The 22,124-nt window shown below is 38.5% G+C and overlaps 2 protein-coding genes across 4 annotated transcripts in view; one reads left to right on the top strand and one right to left on the bottom strand.

Annotated features, from left to right (window-relative positions):
* The window catches only part of jak2b (Janus kinase 2b), a 52,275-nt gene extending 46,341 nt beyond the window's left edge, over nucleotides 1–5,934 (bottom strand). Inside the window, exon 1 of one of the 2 annotated variants that reach the window (XM_079870998.1) lies at nucleotides 5,088–5,934. The gene's annotated coding sequence lies outside the window, so the exon portion shown is untranslated. The remainder of the gene's footprint in view (nucleotides 1–5,087) is intronic. The other variant, XM_079870997.1, reaches the window with a different exon arrangement.
* A 7,194-nt stretch (nucleotides 5,935–13,128) lies between these two features.
* nrarpb (NOTCH regulated ankyrin repeat protein b) lies at nucleotides 13,129–18,997 on the top strand. 2 transcript variants are annotated; one of them, XM_079870706.1, is made up of 4 exons: nucleotides 13,129–13,177; nucleotides 13,505–13,578; nucleotides 17,315–17,535; nucleotides 17,628–18,997. In XM_079870706.1, exon 4 carries the CDS (start codon nucleotides 17,884–17,886, stop codon nucleotides 18,217–18,219), a length of 336 nt encoding a protein of 111 aa, XP_079726832.1. In that variant the 5' UTR covers nucleotides 13,129–13,177; nucleotides 13,505–13,578; nucleotides 17,315–17,535; nucleotides 17,628–17,883; the 3' UTR covers nucleotides 18,220–18,997. The 2 variants fall into 2 exon arrangements, with proteins under 2 accessions (XP_079726832.1, XP_079726833.1); XM_079870707.1 differs by lacking the exons at nucleotides 13,129–13,177; nucleotides 13,505–13,578 and having other exon boundaries at nucleotides 17,310–17,535.
* Nucleotides 18,998–22,124: the final 3,127 nt, after the last annotated feature.

Genomic DNA, 22,124 nt, shown 5'->3' with positions numbered 1-22,124 from the left:
TCGCCGCTCTCACCGTCCAAGACGTGCTGCGGTCGCCGGTGCTCGCCGCCGGCTCTCATTGAAAATGAATGACTTCCGGCCACTTTGACGCTCTCGCCGGCGGTGGTGTGAACGCACAGTCAGGGGGACATGAGGGAGGAAAGCATGGTCATTTGAAAATACAACCGGGTTTCTTCTGATACCAAGCTTAATGCTAATCGGTGAAGTATCCCTTTAATCAACACTCAAAGTTCTAAACAAACATTTAAGTTTCACATAATGTAGTTTTTATATACAATGTGTAATAATATCATTTTGTTTCTACTCCAATTTATTGTTGAAATATAAACATTTAAACTGTGACTGTAATAAACTTGTTTTGACAGATTTATTCAAAACAGATTAAATAACGAAGACAAAAGGTTAAGTAAAAATATAATGTATATGTAATATAGTGCATATATTTAGCAAAATGCTCCTCTCTAGTTTTTTTTTTTTTTTTCTAACTAACAAGTTCATGGACATTGAATGGCTTTCCTGAGGTAAATATAATGTTTACAAGCTGTTTTATTGACGTCCTTCCATGGTACTGTTTGAGTGATTACATGAGACATGACATTTCAGTAATGTAATAAATTAATGTTTATTTTTTGCTTTAACTAGTGGTAAAGCGAAAGTTTGTTGAATTGCGTGTTAAAATTGACAGAATGTGAAAGCTTCATAATTCATAATGCTTCATAATGGTTCAGAGTGCTGCACTGCAACCACCTTTGATCCGACAACATCACGTTATTAAGAAACATTTAGAAAATCGATTTTTTTAATTTGTGAATCGATTAGAATCGGTAGAAGATAGAATCGCGATTCATGTGAATCAATCCCCCCCCAAATCTATCATCAACCCAGCCCTATTATTACATTGTCTGATCAACAAACTAGGGTCTGTTACCCCAATTTTGACGATAAATATTACCACAAAACTACCACTGCGATAAAACCAAGCTGAATTTCGAAATGGGTACAAAGCCAAAGTTGTTCTTTCTTACTATCTTTGACTTTTGTCTTTAGAATCAAATCCATTAGCTTTTGAAATGTTTACTAGCAAGGTTGATGACTTTAGATTAAAAGCTTGAGTAATGCCATTAACAATTCTAAAAGGCAAAAACTTTTTACTGAAATACCACATGAAGCACAGCATAAAAGGAAATGCAATAATAGCAAAGCTGGGACTGTCATCATTGCTGCTGTTTGCTATGGCAACATAAAAAAAAAAAACAGGACACAAAGGCCATCAGAAGATTATGAAATTTGCTCCAAGAAAAAGAAATGCCTTGACTTGAACTAAACTGGCAGGAATGCTTTTACAATAAATGCCTACTGTTTTACAATAAGGCCATGAGCGATTGACCAGAGTCAGATGGTAGAGTTCAGAAAGCTTTCCAGACAGACATTGACTTTAACCTGCACTGTGATTAGGGCTGGGCGATATATCGCATGACATTGTTAGGCGCATCTCGTCAGTAAAGCCGGTTCCTTGATTAGTAGTAAATCGTCATCACCTGCTTTCAGATGGAGCGGCATTTATAACACAGTGCCGTAGTTAACTGACAAGCTGAGCCATATCGCATTAATTATCACAGGCGATACGTCCATGATATTAATGCAATATGGCTCAGCTTGTCAGTTAACTACGGCTCTTTGTAGTGAATGCCGCTCCATCTGAAAGCAGGTGATGACGATTTACTACTAATCAAGGAACCGGCTTTACTGACGAGATGCGCCTAACAATGTCATGCGATATATCGCCCAGCCCTAACTGTGATTATTGATTATTGGATTGTGCTATTGCACTACATGTTTCTTTATTAATAACTGACTCGTATTGTTTGCACTGTTGCAAGCGTTCAGATACTAAACTCTGCAGGACAGCGGCCCTCCAGGACCGAGATTGGTGAACCCTGCTCTATGGGATGCAGGCGCTGCAACAATTCATTCGTACCGGGAAGGTTAAAGAAAAATAAGAGGGCTTGATCATGTCTCTTTAAATTAATCTTTCAATAACAGCCTTCAATAATGATTCAATATGATGTTGGCAAAGTTTCTGATCACCCAATACCTGTCATTGATGTGTAAAATCTGGACGGTAATGTGTTGCAAAAGTTCACAATGAGTCATTTTTGCAGTATGGTTTCAAGTAAGAAATAAGAAATAAGTATCAAAAGTCCATTTTTGAGTTACAGTACGTTTTCAACTTCAAGCTCTAGTTTTTGAATTAAATCAATATAGAGACATCTAACATATAAACAGCCAAACACAACCTCAAAACAAGTCTAACAGACTGAAAAGCCCATGCATGCAAATTCACAAAACTGATGAAATTAGCTCAATTAACTTCAACTCTAATTTTGAACAGAAGATGTAGAGAACAGAAACTCTCTGAAGGAGCAAAGGCCTTTAACAGGATGATTTTCTGCAGCACAAGACAGAAGTGAGTGAACTCGACTTCCTGCGGGGGAGATTTTTTTATTTCATTTTTTTGAAACATCACCTTCAAGCGTCGGGTGTTGGCTGGGCCATTTCTGCTGCCTAACCACAACACGTGCTTTATTTCTAACATGACCATTTTGCAATGTGAAATCTATTACATGGTTAAGATGAAAGGGAAGATTTGAGCTGACAGAGGTTCATAAGAGTTCCTTTTAAAGAAACGTTGCACACAGTATGCGTTTCTTCAACTACAGGCACTTTTGTGTCACAGGGTTTGATTTTAAATATTTTATAAAAGAGTTTTACTAAAACAGACTTAAACTTCAGTCAATTTTGAACAATGAACATCACATTAAAGCATGTCTTCTTTCACACTAGTGGAAAGTACATAAAAATATACATTTAAGGGTTTAGTTTATTACACTATTTTTGTATTGTAGATTTCAATAACAATACATATCTTTAAAGGCTGTTTTCTCAACATGAAACAGAAATCTCCACTTCAGTAACACTTACATGCACCTAACCTTACAGCTTTATTTCTATCTAATTTCTGAAGGTTTTTACAAAGGTGTTTCTTTATATAATTTGCGTGGTAGGCTATATTCTATTTTATTCCAAAAACATGGTGAATTTTGTTCTGGCTGTTGAAAGTATTTTCTGATTTGATATTTTCTGAGTGATAAGAGACCAAAAGTTTACAGTTTCCTCAAACGTTAGTGTAGGCTACTTGTTTATCAAGGAGACACCAATGTTTGTAAGGAGCTTGAGATTAAATATAAAACGTGATGTCTGATGTATACTAAGAAAAATCAAGATAAATATCATGTTAATATTTTAAAATAAGGTCCCATTAGCTAAAGTTGGTTCACTAACAAACAATTACATTTGTATTAGCCTGATCTTAGTTAACATTAGTTTATTAAAAAATTAACAGTTCATGGTTAGTTCCATAGAATTCATGTTCATGTCAGATACATTTCAAGAATTTAGTAAATGTTGCAATTAACATGAACTAGTTGTGAAATGTTTTAGAAGTATTTTCATTGTTAGTTCCTGTTAACAAATGAGGTTAACTAATGTTAGCAACCTTATTAATTATATATAATTGTAATAATTATATAATTACTGAATTTTCCTGTGTCCTTCTTACCGCAAGATAGTGATGTATGTCTCGAGACCGGTCTTGGTCTCGAGACCGGTCTCGAGACCACTTTTACGTGGTCTCGGTCTTGTCACGGCCTTGACGGTCTTTGGTCTTGGTCTCGGACCTCTTGTCTTGGTCTCGGACCTCTCGGTCTTGTCTGGTCTCGCTGTCTCAGACCAACATAGTGGTCGGGGGATTTAGAAATACAATACTACAATATCCACGACGACACAACGTTCGATAATGCAACATTATTATCTGCAACGGAACGGATTGAAGCGCGCGCCGGATTGATGACAGTGCGGTGTGTGCGCGAGCCACACGAGAAAACATTTTATCCGCGCCACTGATCGCAGCGGCAACGAGCACTTTGATCACTTGGTTTAAAAAACACATATCAGTGACATGATGGGTATTAACTTCATTCAGGAGTCATTCATTTTGGGTAACTGCACAACTACACAACTGACAGATGACTTTGAGCGCACCGCCAACGGTATTTGTGTTGTGTGTGTAACCATAGCGACAAAACGACCAACTTTCGGATCCCGCACTTAAGCCTATAATTTCGTTTTTAAAAATGTAATTATGTATTTAAAAGTTGCAGAATGGGTTAATTTGGAGTCTGAGACTCCGAAATCGGCAGAGATAGGCTGGCATTTGCTTGGATGAATTTGTGTCTTTGATATCTCTAGAGATACAGATTACAATGAGCTCACAGTCACACACATGACATGGTCTGTCTCTGTATTGTTCTGCCTGTGTAGTTGAAGTAATACCATCTAATATGTATCGAATGTAAACTGCGGCTGAACCCTATGCTGCTGTTCTTGAATTCACAAGTTATTGCTTAGCTTCAACTAGTCTGTTTTTTTCCCCTCCGGTCTCGACTTGGTCTCGGTTTTGGTCTCGAATTGGTCTTGGTCTCGACTTGGTCTGTCTTGGTCTTGGTCTTGGTCTTGTCTTGGTCTCGATACCCTCTGGTCTTGGTAGTGTCTTGGTCTCGGTTTAGGCGGTCTTGACTACAAGTCTACCGCAAGACAAGTTACATAAACTGTGAGAGTGTGAAAGAGAGTTACTATATATATATATATATATATATATATATATATATATATATATATATATATACATATATATATATATATACACAAATATACAAGTGGCCTTAGTTGAACTTGAAGACCTGTAACTTATATGAATTATGCATGAATAGAGGTTAAACGAGTAACAGACTGCTGTACTCCGTTAATTTATCAACAATCGGAGTCGACAGATTGCCAGTATGCCAAACTGGCTGTACAGTTAACTGTTACATAAAAAATAATTATACATGACAGCAAGTATTGAATCCAATCTAACGTTACAACGTTAACATAATATGTTCTTATAGAGTGCAATACACAAGACAGTGTTTTAAAGCAAAAACCACATTCGCATACGAAAAACAATTACTGTAAAGAGAAATACTTACTTGTTTGGGGTTGCTTAGCTAGCGACACTGCTAGCCAACTCGAGTGACGATCAACGCACTTGAAACTTCCCAATATCAGAGCGACAGTCATTCAATCCATGCTGCTTCTTTTACTCCAAATATTTTTGTCGCTCAGTGTCACTTACGTGTGGATCGATCATCCCGTTAGTTGTCGTAACATTTGACTTATTGTAGCACAGCTCGCTAAGGGGTCAAGTTTAGACGGCTAGCTGGGCTAGCTGCGCGTTAGCATGTGCTGTTGCTTCCCATATTTACAAAACATGACCGCAGGAGCTTCGCACTTCGCATGCTGTCTCAACTCAATACGACCGCAAAGACGACGACATATGTTCTTAAATAAAGCCACCTGATGGATAAGTTATGGACGCGACATGTCTTAATATCACCAGTGGTGTGACAGCTAGCGAGCATGCTAACTCACCCGAAATGATAGTCAAGACCATCAGCAGGTCATGCTTTAACAAACCACATCTGATCGTCTTTAAACGACCGTTGTTTTGTCTATCCTTTTCAAAAAGAGTGAAATGAAGACCAGTTTTAATTTCCAGGACGCAGTCTGTATGTTCCTGTGCTGTCTCAGTGTCTCATATGCAGGTGGCGCCCTGTGCGTACTGCAGTTGACACGCCATTCAGAGTCTCAGCGGGGAGAAGTATCTCAATACCCAGTGTGCTACCTACCTAGACAGCATGCTTGGACAGCATTGGTTCATTAGCTTATATTTCCCCCAAAATATCCCTATGATGCCCAGGCCCAGAAATGTTTAAAGGCTTTAAAACACAACCTGTGTGTAACAGAACAGAAGAGTGATTCACTGACCCTTTGTGTATCACCTTGGTCAGATTACAATCAATCATTAACCAGCCTATAGACCCTCCCAGCACGGATCCTTTAGATTATTCATGCATTTTATATTTGGTCGTTTTGAAATGCATATTTTTGGCTGAGTGACTTGGTTAAATAATAGCAAGGAAGTAAAAGTCAGGATGGTGAACTTGTCCTTCATACTGACCCTCTCCTTTTGACCTTTTAGTTTGGTTTTAAGTGAAAGCAAAGTATGTTTGCTATACACATTCTCCACTGCGTATTCAAACTAACATTTTTTTCCCCTTTTCAATTTATCAAAATGTCAAACAAATCCATTTACCCAAACACCAAACAGTGTGATGAATCAACAGCAGATTTTGACTTTGATTCTTGAGCTAATAAACAAAACAAGGGGAACTTTGCACAATGTATGATACATGCCCGGTTTCATAGACAAGTCTTAAGATTAGTCCCAGAATGCATGTTTGAGCTGTTTTAAATTAAAGCAACTTGCAATGACATATCTTAAAATATGTCACTGTCATTGTTTTGTCTCAAGATGCACACCAGTAATGTTTTTTTTTGTCTAAGGCACATTTATAAAAGCTATAGTCCTAATTGAACTAAAGCCTAATCCTAGCTTAATCTAAACACTGTCTAATCCAGGCCTATAATTTCTCCAAAGTTGTTAGATATGATCAGTGAAATGATAATGCAGAGCCTAAGCAGAGGCACAACAGCAACTTAGCCTTTAAAAACATGCTTTAACAATTCAGTTAGGATTTATTAGAAATATTATCATTATTAGTTTATTTAGTTAGTCACTTGATTACACACTGTAATTACACACATTGACCACACTTAAAAATGTTAGAATATTATTGCATTAAATACAAATTTCAAACTAAGGACATTTACTTTTAAGATAGATAGCATAAACACTTGCAATTACATGCAAAACATTCCACTAAAAGTAGATAAAGGCTGCGTCTGAAATCGCATACTCTCTTGAGTAGGTACTTGTTTTGTAAGTAATTTCTTCAAAACTGCTAAAAAAGTAGTATGAATGTGTATAGTATGAATGTAATCCGGATGTACTACATTCGCTATGTTGTTCAAGTTTCAAGTTCAATTTATTTCTAGAGCACATTTAAAAACAATAGTAGATCACAGTGATGTACATAAAGGGTCATAAAACAAACAACAATAATAGGGTACTGTACATATTGTACATTACAGGTCAGAAAAACAAACAACAAAGACAAAGAGGAAAACAAACACAGCTCTTAGACTGAATTAAATGCCAACTAATAAAAATGTGTTTTAAGACTAGTTTTAAAAGCAGACAGAGTTGGGGCCATCCTCACAGACAATGGTAATAAATTCCAGAGTTTAGGGGCAGCTATTGCAAAGGCACGATCTCCCCTGTGCTTCAGTCTTACTCTAGGGACGACCAGCAGCATATGGTCAGCAGACCTCAGAGACCTTGATGGAACGTGCAGTTGTATAAGGTCAGAAAGGTAAGTTGGGGCTAGGTCATTTAAGGATTTATAAGCAAGCACTAAATCCTTAAAATCAATCCTAAAAAAGGACCGGAAGCCAATATGGGGGAAATATGTTCCCGTTTACGCATTCGTGTTAAAAGTCGAGCTGCAGTTTTCTGCACTAACTGCAAGCGTGAGCGAGAGGCCAGGTTTACATCAACATAAAAGGCATTACAATAGTCTAAACGAGAAGAAATAAAAACATGTATAAGCCTTTCAAAGTCATTAAATTACAAAAAAGGCTTGTTGTCTTTGTCATGTGACCTACTGTACCAGCGCCAAATACGTAGTTTCACCTCCATTTAAAACCTCCTTCATTTTTTGTTATTTATTCTTTTGCCTTCAGAGCTGCATTAATTATTTGAGGTTTAAATTCAACAAGGTCCTGGAAACATTCCTCAGAGATTTTGGTCCATATTGACATGATAGCCTCACACAGTTGCTGCAGATTTGTCAGCTGCACATCCATGATGCAAATCTCTAATTCGACCACATCCTAAAGTTGCCCTATTGGATTGAGATCTGGTGACTGTGGAGGCCATTTGACTATAGTAAGCTCATTGTCATGTTCAAGAAACCCATTTGAGATTATTTGAGCTTTGTGACATGGCGTGTTATCCTGCTGGAAGTAGCCATCAAAAGATGGGTACATTGTGGTCATAAAGGGGTGGACATGGTCAGCAACAATACTCAGGCTGTGGTGTTTAAAAGATGCTCAGTTGGTACTAAACATTCCCCACACCATTAGACCACCAGCCACCTGAGCTATTGAGAGGCAGGATGGATCCATCCTTTCATGTTGTTTATGCCAAATTCTGACCCTACCATCTAAATGTCACAGCAGAAATCGAGGCTCATCAGACCAGTTAACATTTTTCCAATCTTCTATTGTACAGTTTTGGTGAGTCTGTGCAAATTGTATCCTCAGCTTCCTGTTCTTAGCTGACAGAAGTGGCACCCGGTGTGTTCTTCTGCTGCTGTATCCCATCTTCTTCAAGGTTCGATGTGTTGTGCTTTAAGAGATGCTCTTCTGCAGACCTCGTTTGTAATGCGTGGTTATTTGAGTTACAGTAGCCTTTCTGTCTGCTTGAACCAGTCTGGCTATTCTCTTCTGACCTCTGGCATCAACAAAGCTTTTTACTCACAGAACTGCCGCTCACTGGATATTTTCTCTATTTTGGACCGTTCTCTGTAAACTCTAGAGATGGTTGTTTGTGAAAACCCCAGTAGATCAGCAGTTTGTGAAATAAACAAGACAACGACAGGCCCAAACAACTACCTACTTCCACCTACTCCCCCCATGCCCGAATTTAACAGAGAAATAGAAGTATAGGAATAAATGAATGTTTACCTGTTGCTCCTAACAGAGGGAAATATTAAAGGGTTACTTCAGGATTTAGCATTAAGCTTTGTATTAGTAGAAAACCTGTAGTATTTTCGAATTACCATGCTTTCCACCCTCATATCCCCCTGAGACAAGAGATTTATGTATTTTTTGTCTGGAAAAAATCCTCCGATGACGCAAAAATCGTCATTTTGCGTCATCGGAGGATTTTCTGGCCAGAGGCTAAAGACTACAGCCAGTAGATGGCGTTGTTCCGCATGTTTTCAACCCGCCCATAGGAGGTGGGATCTCACTCACAGAATGTACACAGTGTCAGCAGTCTTTCTTTGGAAGCTAAGCTAGCAGGCTCTTGTTCTGTGGAGAAAGCTGAATAGTAGGAGAAAGCTGAGTAAGTAGGGGTTACCATCTTCCTTTTCCCGGACTTGTCCGGCGGGCGAGATCGTTCAAAATGTCCGGGATTCAGCTTTTGCTTTCTGCGGTCGCCATTCATTGTTTACATGCACCCCTTTTGTTTCAATCTAACTGAATTCACTCCGATTGGTGAATCTGAATGTAGTGTTTACATGAACGCTAAACAAGTGATCGGTTGATGTGCGTTTTACCATTGATAAGAAAATTCCCGCTCCTCCGTGAGAGATGCGAGACCCGGCGCGTCTCAGTAATGACGCCACCGGCCTCGCGCCGTTCTCCCGCGGCCGTTCAGCCTCGTCCTGCTCGCCACAGTAAACATAATGAATGAATGGCGACTGTAGAACGCAAAAGCCGAATCCCGGACATTTTGGGCGATCTCTAGAGATCCCTGGCAAACTCATCACGTAGGCTAAGTAAGCCTTGTTGTTTTCAACTGCGCACTCTTACCGGTAGGCGTGGCCTCCTAAGGCAGCGAAGCAAGTGCATTCTGGGAGTTGTTGTCTTTCATCCACATAAGCCAAAAATACATTTTCTGGCTTTTCTCAGTCTAGAAAGCTCCAAATTCAAAAATTTCTTCACATTTCTTCTACTTAAATGACCTATTTTAAATACACATTCATCTTCCCAGAGGTGAAGTATCCCTTTAACCAAGATCCTGAGGGTAAAAACTGAAACTCAGAATAGAGAGGATGGCAACTAAACATTAAGATGGATTGGGCTTTTCTAACTGTCTGGCAATTAAACAGGATGGTATGTGACTGCTGAATTCCTAAAATCTTACTACTAGTATTAAATATTTAAAGCAGTCTTTGCCTTCACACTAGGTGTCACAGTGGTGTTTGGGTTAGTTTGTATTCATTTGGACTTGTCTGCTTGAATTCACGTCACCTTCACTGTCATTATCAGTTCAGCTGTATCACCTGTGTTTAGTCGATCATCGTCATCTGTATCACATGTGTTCCGTTAATCCAGGGTTTCTCAAACTCGGTCCTGGAGGGCCACTGTCCTGCACAGTAGCTCCAACCCTGATCAAACACACCTAGCTGTGAGTTTCTAGTGATCCTGAAGACATTGATTAGCTTGCTCAGGTGTGTTTGATCAGGGTTGGAGCTAAACTGTGCAGGACAGTGGCCCTCCAGGACCGAGTTTGAGAAACCCTGCGTTAATCAGTGTCATTTGTGTTTGCATTTAAGTTCCGTCTGTTCAGTCAGTCTTGGTCCGATCTCCATTTGAATTTAGTATGTGTTGCTGCCTGTTCTGCATATTACTCCCATTAAACATTTGTGTTGGAAAAGATACCTTCATCTTCTTCTGTCTTCCTGCAACCACCCGTGACAGAAGACTGGACCTAAAGATTGGAAGAGGAGAACATAGCCGTTCTCCGCACCCTCGTAAATCCTGCAAATTGACTGGTGACCTGTTTCCAGGATGGGCCCCAGATCGAAGAATATGTCAAAGTTCCTGGAGATTTCTCATGAGGTATACTGGACAGATGATGTCCTAAAGACTGTGTTCTGGTACGGGCTGGACGATCATCTGCACCAGCAAGCTCCAGCGGCTGTGATCCCAGGCACTTTTGCCCAATACCTGGATCATGTGCTGTGGTTGAGTGGCTCAATCTTAACCCTGGGTGAGGCTGACGATGACATCGGCGCTCAACCACAAACACCTGTCAGCTTCATCGCCACATCAACTGGATCCGTTCCTGTGCCTTCCTCGTCAGTTCCAGTCTGTTCTTCAGAGCCTGCTCCACTCCGTTCTTCAGAGTCCGCTCCACTACGCTCTCTGGACTCTGCTCCGGGACTTCCCACTGAGCTCAGTTCGGAGCCCGCTCACCGTACAGAGCCTAGTTCGGAGCCTGAACATCTTCACATCATGTCTGCCGAGCCTGAGATTCCTCACGTCATGCCTGCTGTGGATGTGTCTTCAGACAAGATGGCCACCACCATTCCTGAGCTTAGTCCCAAGATGACCGCCACCATTCCTGAGCCTCGTCCCGTCATGACCGCCGCCATTCCAGAGCCTCGTCCTAAGATGGCCGCCACCGTTCCAGAGCCTCGTCCTTTCATGGCCGCCGCCATTCCAGAGCCTCGTCCCAAGATGGCCGCCGCCATTCCAGAGCCTCGTCCTGTCATGGCCGCCGCCATTCCAGAGCCTTGTCCTAAGATGGCCGCCTCGCCGCCCGAGCCCTCAGAGGAGATGGTCGTCGCTACACCCGAGTCTGTTCCTGAATTCCCACCCAACCTCCCTCTCCCGCCTCTCATCATCCAGCTGTCATCCTCATCTCCTCTGCCTCCTGTCAGCCCCGTCACTCACCCTCAAGACACCAGTGGAATGGTGGGCTCGCTGAGGGTCTTCCAGTCCTCAGCACCATCATGGACAGTGGATGCCCTGGATCCGACTCCAACCATCGCGTCCAGGATTCCTCATCGGCCCATCAGTCCACTGGCTCACCCTTGGCTTCTACCTCCTTCATCTCTGCCATTGCCCATCAGTTCACCAGTTCCGCCAGGCTCCCTCATCCCACCCTCACCTCTGGACTGCACTCCTCGGCCCCCGTCTACACCTCAGTCGCCCGAGCCAGCGGCTTCCCCGTGCCCCTCTGCTCCACCATGGCCCGGTGAACTTCCATCTCCTCCCTGTCATCCTCCCCCATCGGTTCCATCTCTGTCCGTCATCGCCCCAAAAACCTCCCGCCCTTCAGCCTCCATGGTTCCTCCGTCCATCGGCTCCACCATGGATCATCCTTCCCTCTGGACCTATCACCCCTCTGCTAAGCCCTTCTCCTGATATTCTGCCTGCCTTCTCCAGCCCTTCGGCCACTCCTGTTGCCAGCCCTCAGCCTGTTCCTCTTCCTCTTCCCAAACCCCTACCTCCCCACCTTCGCCTCTCTCGTTAACGTGCCTTGCAGGGAGGGGCGTTCTGACACAGTGGTGTTTTGGTTAGTTTGTTTTCATTTGGACTTGTCTGCTTGTATGTCAACTTCACTGTCATTATCAGTTCAGCTTGATCTCCTGTTTAGTCGATCATCGTCATCTGTATCACCTGTGTTCCGTTAATCAGTGTCATCTGTTTGCATTTAAGTTTCGTCTGTTCAGTCAGTCTTGGTCCGATCTCTGTTGTATTTGGAGTGTTGCTGCCTGTTCTGCCGTCCTGTATATTACTCCCATTAAACCTTGTTGGAAAAGATGCCTTTTTCATCTTCTGTCTTGCAACCACCCGTGACACTAAGACTGCCATACCAGCATAACAGCGAATGTTAAAACGGACTCATTATAAGAATTGTAAAACAAAGTCATCAAGGACCGATCAACGTTAAACTTTCCGTAGACAGTATAGACATTGCTGTCACTTTTTACAAATCGTCTCCACATTGACTATTTATCACTGATTCTTGAGATAACAGACAAGACATGTTTTAGTAGTTATTTTTTATTTAATAATTATAAACTTCATATATTTGTAGACAAAGGTCTCAGCAAACGAACCATTAGCTATAACCATTAACCATAGGCCTATTAACAATTGCAGACTGAATTTTCACATAGCCTAATAAAATAACAACATAAAGCAAGACTGTTTCTTTGAGTGTTCTGTCACCAGAGGGAGCCAGTTTCCTCTGTAACACAGAGTTAGCTTCACAATTCTTTGGAAAGGGATATTGACTGTTTAAAAATACCAAAATTTTCTTGTATTTGATACAATACAGAGGAGTACATTTACAAAAAGAAAACTTTCATATCTTTTAAAACTCATTAGGGGGTCCTAGAGAATATTTCTCCATCTTTTATACAGCTCTACGCAAGGTATTATATTCGATTCATGAGGGTTACTGCAGTACAGCGTCTGACATCATGATCAGTGTTGCCTTTTCCTGGGGATATCCGTCACAAACAGTGAGGCTGAGATTGGGAAAGGGACAGGAAAGCGTTCACTTTGGAGGAGGGTGGGCTGTGCCGAAGAGGTAAGATTTCAGCAAGGACAAAAATTTCTACAGACACAATTTGCAAAGCCTGCTGGTACTGTTATATGTTTGACTTTACTTCACTTTCCTGTTTTAAAGCTGGTTTTCTAAAGGATAATACACATTAATTAAATGTTTAAACAGACAATCTACATTTTGTAGTAGTTAACTAAGGCTTATAGATATAGTAAACTCAAATCTATATAGTAAAATATCTAATATTTCTCTCAACCGTTTATTAAGCTCTCTGTTTACCCCCCCCCCCCCCCCCCCCCTCTCTCTCTCTCTCTCTCTCTCTCTCTCTCTCTCTCTCTCTGAACTTATGAGGTTGAGCAAGTTGAGCTCCTGCCCTACAGCTGTTGTGGTTCAAGGGCAGGAAGCAGCTTGGTTCCCACACAAAGGTACACATCAAACACACGGACCAGTACAGACTCACTTACACACACACACACACACACACACACACACACACACACACACACACACACACACACACACACACACACACACACACACAGACAACCGCACAAATGCCAGGCTTGCAAGCATAACACAAAGTACAGTGAACAAATACACACCCAGACAAACAGGACATTCCTACTGTCTGACGCGACAAACCAACAGATTTACAGGCCCTGTTTCCACTTAAACAAATGCTTTAGCTCGCAAATGTCTCCCCTTATGGATCACAGAGTGTCCACACAATTGTCTCATTACGTATGTTTATTACATGTCTGCTCCCTGAAATTCAGTAGTCAAATGTTTTAGTATAACGACCGCTAAACTGGATATTTGACTGGTGTCTATGGCAATTGTGCTACAGTAGATATCTCTTGTATGACTTTGTGGACTTTTTGTTCTCAAAGTCAGCAAGGTCAGTAAGCTTTTTTTTCTTTTTTTTTTTTTTTACATTTTTTATAAATAAATATTTAATTAAATTGATCAAAAGTGATAGTAAAGAATTTTACATTGTTACAAAAAAAACTTTTGAACTTTCTATTTTTCCAAAAATCCTGAAAGAAATGACTGAAAATGCATCAAGGTTTTCACAAAAATATTAAAATATTAAATAATAAGAAATGTTTTTTGAGCACAAGATCAGCATATTCTAATGATTTCTGAACCAAGGATTTTTTTTACCTTTCGGCTAACAACATTTTGTTTCACTGGAGCAGTACCCTTAAAAGGGCAACTTTGTTCAACATTATTTCCACTTAAAAGTTCATAGTAACACCTTAAAGGATTAGTTCACTTCAAAATGAAAATTCTGTCATCATTTACTCACCCTCAAGTTGTTTCAAACCTGTATGAATTTCTTTCTTCTGCTAAACACAAAAGAAGATATTTTTGAAGAGTGTCGGTAACCAAACTGATGGACCCAATTGACTTCCATAGTATTTTTTTCCCTATGTAAATCAATGGTGTCCATCAACTGTCTGGTTATTGACATTCTTCAAAATATCTTCTTTTGTGTTCAGCAGAAGAAAGACATTCACACAGGTTTGAAACAACTGGAGGGTGAGTAAATGATTTCTAAATCATTTTTAAGTGAACTATTCCTTTAAGGGTACATATTACTACTCTAAGGCACATATTACTACTACCAAGACAAAGGTTTTGCACATTTTTGTGTCACTGAAGACTGAGTAATGGCTGCTTTGCCATATACATTTTAATATATATATATTCAAATAGATAGTTATTTTAAATTGTAATCATATTTCACAATATAATTATTTTTACTGTATTTTTGATTCAATAAATGCAGCCTTGGTGAGCATAAGCTCATAAAAAACATAAAAAAATCTTTCAGACCCCACAGTGTATGGGCTATGATCTATAAGTCACACTTAAAGACTTAAATGGTGGGAAGAGAAACACCCATCACTAAATTTCCCATGCAAAATAAATAGGTCAGCATAAAACTTACACTACACTAATTGCATGTGCAGTGTCATGAGGCAACATGGGGTTAAGTGCCCAATCAAGGGCACTACAAATGACCCCGCATAACAAGGACCTGTTTAACAAGGATTCACATTTAAAAGCACACATAATTTGCATTTTAATTTCAAAACCCAAAAGTTTCTAAAGTTTTTAGAAATGTATTGTATAAATATTTTAGTTACACTATATTTGGTAACACTTTATTTGACAGTGTCCTTGTTACACATGTTACATGTAGTTACTGTATAGTCATAACTATAAATTATGCATAATTACATGCAACTAACCCTAATCCTAACCCTATAGTAAGTACATATAGTTAATTATTAATACTCAGTACTTAAATGCATAATTACACTGTAACTTGGACACCTCAAACTTTATTTTAAGGTGTCCTTGTTACAATGTAAATAAATACTGATAAATACTATAGGTTTAGGGTTAGGAATAGGGTTTGGTTCAGGGTTAGTTGCATGGAATTGCATAATTTATAGTTATTGCTATATATGTAACAAGGACACTGTGACAAAAAAAAATTGTTAGATTTTTTTCAACCTTAAAAGTTCAGTTAAGTTTCTCTAACCTTTTCATAAATATGTGCAGTTTTGTTGGGTAACACATTACCCTATATAACCAACTGTATTATTCACACAGTTCCGTTTTTAGACTGTATACGCCATGCCAACTTTCCACAGACAACTGTTTTGAAATATCTACCTTCTCTCTCTCTCTCTCTCTCTCTCTCTCTCTCTCTCTCTCTCTGACTTTCTATCTGTGTATACGCCTATGCTGGGAAGAAAGGCTCAACTCTTTCCCACGGTCCTAGAGCACGTGGTTTAAAATTGGATCCTGAATGACCCACCCTCCCTATTGAAACGTCACTGCAGTTTAGCCATTGAGATCCTGTTACACTGCCAAAGATTTTAAGGCATTTCAATGAGAGTCTATTGAACTGGCAAAGAACAGTACAAGAGATATTCAACAAAACCACAGTACACAGACAAGTTAAGTCAGGTTTGAGAGTTAAGAGATGCTTGAAATGATGTTTTCACATGTTGAATATAAAGACAAGTTCCAGCCTTGTTTCTCATTGCAGAGCATGCAAAATGTGTTCAGGTGGTGCCCGACCAATTGTAAACAATCATCTTTTGTGCACTCACAAGATTAACTTAAAATGAACTGCTCTTCATAAATGTGAAAATAAAAACACCTATTAACTAATTATCAATTTAAATTTTACATGCTCATATGTTAAGTTATATCTTCAACTTCATTTGTCACCAGAATAGGCTATATCACTGATGAAGCTATAGAAGTTAGAAAATAGCCTAGTTTGCGCTTAAGTTTCTGTGCCAAATTGAGGCTACTGGGCGATACAAAAACAGCATGCAGTAGCCTAGTTCCCATGGTGCCTAAAGACACTGTTTCACCACTGAGAACGAGAGCCTCACTGCTGCCAGAAGAAGTGCTGGGCAGGGTTGTTCACCCATTTGTTGATATATCTTTAACAAATGGATTGTTGACTTGATAGACAAATGCTTAGCAGTGTGAAGATCTCCAATACTGGGCGGGATTATTACCACCTCCACCCAAATAATAATAGTATTGTAGAAAGACGGATAGATAGAGAGGGGGAGATAGGGAGATAGATAGATAGATAGATAGATAGATAGATAGATAGATAGATAGATAGATAGATAGATAGATAGATAGATAGATAGATGGATAGATAGATAGATGTTTTCAATCAAAGGGGTTAGAAATCCAACAAAATTAATTTACTTTAACATTTTAGACAGCAATTAAGATTATGTGAAGTTGATAGACAGACAGACAGACAGACATACAGACATACAGATAGATAGATAGATAGATAGATAGATAGATAGATAGATAGATAGATAGATAGATAGATAGATAGATAGATAGATAGATAGATAGAAAGATAGATAGATTCATGGTTTTCATTCAAATGGGTAAGAAATGGAATAAAATGATTTTACTTTAAAATTTTCTGACAGCATTTAAGGTTATTTGAAATTGACTATACGACTTTTATTTTACATTACATACGACTTGATATTTTACATAATGATATACTTGAAAACGAGCAAATAACAAAGAAGTCTTTTGGCATTTTTATTGTTCATTTATTTGCAGCATTTTTCTCTGCATTTCCCCTTTGTGTAGGCCTATATTGGTAAATAACATTAACAATGCAGTCTGCTAAAAAGCAGATAGAAACGCACACAGTCTCCGCCCCTAAAAGACGAACTTCATGACGGGCTATTGTTATTCAAATGAGCCGCAAGAGGAGGAATAGTCTGTCAGCTATAACGGAGGAGTATACAGTCAGAACACAGCGCGCGGAGCTGGAGGCAATTCAACACCCGCTCGTGGGAACCACCAAGGTAAAGCACTTAATATACAGACTGCAATACTGTTTTCCGCCCAAATTTTGCATGTGCAAACATTAAATAACAGTAAATACATTTTCTATTAGGAACAGAGTACCGGAGCACCACATGCCATATGGACTACTGAAATTCCCAGCTCCTCTGCTTTAAGGACTGTATGATATTTTTTCATTATAGTATCGGCGGAAAACATAAACTGGGGGATTTGCGAATACCTTGGAGCTTGGTCTATGAATTATTAAGTGCCATTACTGACCCGTGAGTTATTTCGGAGTTTGGAGGAAGACCTGGCTCATTATCTTTTCTCAGAAGCAGAAGCGAAGGGGTCTACCTGTTGAAACCATGAGTCAGGCGGACATGACTTGCTCTGCGCGTCAAAGAGTGTTTCAGGAAGCGCTCAGGAAGGGCAATACTAAGGAACTTCATTCTCTCTTGCAAAACATGACAAACTGTGAATTTAACGTGAACTCTTTCGGACCCGAGGGGCAGACGGCGCTGCATCAGTCCGTGATCGATGGCAACTTGGAGTTAGTAAAGCTACTGGTGAAGTTTGGGGCAGACATCCGTCTGGCCAACAGAGATGGATGGAGCGCTCTGCACATAGCAGCATTTGGTGGACATCAAGACATCGTTCTTTACCTCATTACACGGGCGAAGTACTCATCAAGCGCGCTCTGAGGCAATCAAAGAAAATCTGACGCTGTACCTTTAAGCCTATCATATATTTGACCCCTTTGTGCCAAAGTAAAAGACAGCTTGTTTGTGATGTAATGTGTTTAGGAAATTGATTTAATATCGGTAGGCACATGATTCAAATCCAAAAGGCTATTTTTTTTTTATTTTTTTTTTGATAATGTTGGGTTGGTACAATGTCATGGATGTGGTTTGCCAACTTTTGATGCATGATGAAAATGAATGATCACTGTGTTATTTATAGATTTTTTTTTTTTTTTGGAAGATAAATTGAACAGTCGGATCAAAGTAAGAAAGCTGATACTTGGTTGGTGGTCCTACAGGATGACTAGACTCAGGGTGCGAATTATGGAGGGTGGTCTGGGGTCTAAATCCTTAATTAAGGCTTGAATTATATTGGTCTTTTTACATATATTTCAAACAATATCAGTAGCCTGTTATCAGTATCAGTTCATTATCGAAAAGTACAGAATTTACAAAACACAACTACTGTCATTATTTATCCCTTTATTATAGACGTTCACCTCCGATATTTCACAAAATGTTTGTTTTGTTTTAAACACATCTTTAATTAATTTGACACTTAGCTACTAAATACATGCGAGACCAACAGAAAATTATTGACAGGCATTCCTTCAGAGAGTCGACCTATGAGTCAATGAATAATTCGCACACTGACTAGACTGACATAAATATTCCTGTATAGAATTACATTATGTACACATTCTCTCATATTGTCTAAAACAGGGACTGATGTCTGATACCTCAACTGCAATGCATTATAATGGTGACATTGCAATGTTGGTCATCAAGTTTAGTATCATACTAGTAGCCTATCTATTCACCATTCAGGATCTCTCACCTCTTGAACTGATATATTATTGCTAACACTTAGCCCGGACATTACCAAATATGATTGCATTTTGGCACTGTTGTGTCGTAATTCTTATGGAGTTCCCATGTGAACTGAGTTTCTGACACTAACCTTTTTTTTTTTGGTGCTGATCCACACATTTCAAGCCTGTTTTTTGATCCACACATTTCAAGCCAGTAAACATTACTTTACTGTTTTGTAATTCAGAGGTTGAGCAAATCCATAGATCAGTGTATAGACTGCACTGTGTCCTAAAGCACATTGGACTCGTCTTCTTATACCCCTTGCCAACTCAGGCAAGATGTGGTAAGGTTTAAATGTGTTGTGACTTCTGGAATGCTTCAATGCCAGTATGAAAATATGCATCGCTTATACTTGAGAATGTTTTAAATATTGCACTGATGGCTGTTTTATGAGTTGTTGGTGTCAAGCCAACTTTTAAAGATTCTATTTTTCTAAATGGAAAAACAATTCTTATTGTATGGAAGCTCCAGGGTGGTTTTCACTCATTCTTATCAAAGGCATTTATATGCCAATGAATTGAATTACTTTATATGTATAATTATGTAACACACTCTGCTTAAATGTCCCTCCATAAGTAATGTCAAACATATTCTAGACTATAACAACTTTGACATAATGGAAGAACATCTAAGTAAGTGTTCAGAAAAAAAAAAAAAAACTCTTGGAGCACTTCTTATATCCGAAGTCCCATCCTCCTCTTTTTAGGGGGATGCTATGGTAAAACCAGTGTAACAAGAAGTTGCACAATGCACAAGTCTTTACTTGATAATGCCATAACATTTATGACATAAAAGTAAAAGTAACTTCTTTGATTGAGATAAAAGTCAAATGACTGTGATTTTTTGGACCAACTTTTGAGATATTTTCATCAAAGAGAAGTTTGGAAAAAGCCTCTCATAATGATTTGTCTTTTGTGAATTGTTATTTTGTTGTGTTTTTATATATGTTTAGCTGTTTGTTTATGTTTTGAACGATGTAAGTGGTCATATTTTAAATATATTACTTGCTGTATTTTGTACGTTATGTACAAAGGCATTTTAGATATTAAATTCTGTGGTTTTAAGAAAATTACTGGTGTAATGCATAGACTTGCGCATGACTCTCCTGAATATTATTGTTCCTTGATTCAGACTCTGCCTCTTCCTGTTCCTCAGGTAGTTGCAGAGCCTTAGGGTTGCTCAGCATTTCCAAGAAACACAAGTGTTGTGACAAATGAACTGTGAAGCACATATAGGGATGCAGTTAGTCTAAAAAAGTTTCTTTATAGATGTATGCCTTACATATTTTACAGAGAAACATGTTCCGTATGCATATAGCCTTGAGCAGATGCTAGCCGTAGCATGCATTAGCATTTAGCTCCTCAGTAAACACCAGTTTGGCTGCAAAGAAATTAACTATTTAAAACAAGTCTACATTAACCTTTAATACCAACTATGTGAAAAAGACATGTGCTTACTGTGCACTTGCAGAGTACTTCAAATCTTATCATTATATATATATTTTACTGATCTTGCAGATAATGTGACATTAATGAAACTAAATACCACATATACTTTATAAAGAGAGTACACCTTCATGTTTCTTAACACACTTAAGTAAACTTTTAAAAAGTGCACTTTGAAGTAATAAACATTACTTTAAAGTACATTTTAAATCATTATGTTTTGATTTTTTCATGCTTTAAAGGACTAGGCTACACTTATTTTGATGTGTTAACAAACTAAAGCACATGTAAAGTATTTACCTGTAATATGTTATTTGATGTTATATTTAGTTAATATATTTTAAATGTACTAAATTGCAACTTCATCATTACAAATGTGTAATTACAAATATAATTTAATACATGCTATACAAGTTTAAATAGAATGACATTAAAGTATATTTTAGTTTACCATGAATGCCTGTCAATACATTCAACAGTAGGGGAGAGTGGGAAAGTCAAATACTTTTTGACTTTCTCTGTTTGTGTAAATTCACCTGGGGTTCAGAGTATTTATTTTTTTCCCCACATTAATCTCCCACATGTCTAGTTATGTGGTTTTGTTTCATTAATACAGTGTATATTTTTCTTGATTTACCCCGAAAGAATGGAAGTGAAATGTGACAACACCCCATAGGTGCGGCATGTTGAGGAGCACATTGTAACATAACCATATGGCAGATTAAAATGTTAAATGATCTAATAATAAAAAAATACAAGACAAACCAAAATATTTTGTCAATAAAATACAATTATTAACTTTTTCATATAAAATATATATATAAAAAAAAAAAATGGCATTTTTAAATAATTAAAAATAAAGTAATTTTTGAGTTTGACAACACACCACAAAACAGCATAGTTCAAAACATAATAATATTTAATAATTTCTGAACATTGACTCTCAGTCTTTATTCACCTTTTTCTCATGGTTTCTCAATAGAATTCATAAAAGTAGAATAGAATAGCATAGTTCTAATAGGGGCACATAACACAGTGTTACAACATGCCCCACCTGCACAACTGGGATTTAAACCCAGCTAGTGTCTTCTGCTGGTTAGATCAGCATTAAAGAACTATCTCAACTGTTAAACAACAGATATAAGATTAAAATAATATCAGATTTGTCTAATTTTAAATAAACACACACATAAAACAAAAAAACAGATGAAAAATGTACTTAAGAAATTTACTTTTGCTATGCTGAAATAAATGTTCAGTGATTTAATCCAAAGATTTTAAATTTTGGCGCATTTTGTCTCTCTATATAGTGTACTATGATATGGCAACTAGTAAATACACTAAGTTTCGTCATGCTGGCATGTGTGGAAAGTTTTAAACCACGTGTGTTACAACTACTGTGATCCCGCGGTTGTGCCCCGCTCACTCCTACCCTTTAACCATATTTCAAAGACAATAGAAGTAATTTAAAGATACCTACTTAAGTTGGCCAAAAAGCATACTAAAGTTCAGATACTTGCATTTAATTAAAATTAAAATACATTTCAT

Source organism: Squalius cephalus (genome assembly GCF_949319135.1).
Source record: "Squalius cephalus genome assembly, chromosome: 5".
NCBI classification, from domain to species: Eukaryota; Metazoa; Chordata; class Actinopteri; order Cypriniformes; family Leuciscidae; genus Squalius; species Squalius cephalus.
This window is presented reverse-complemented; position numbering and strand designations above follow the sequence as displayed.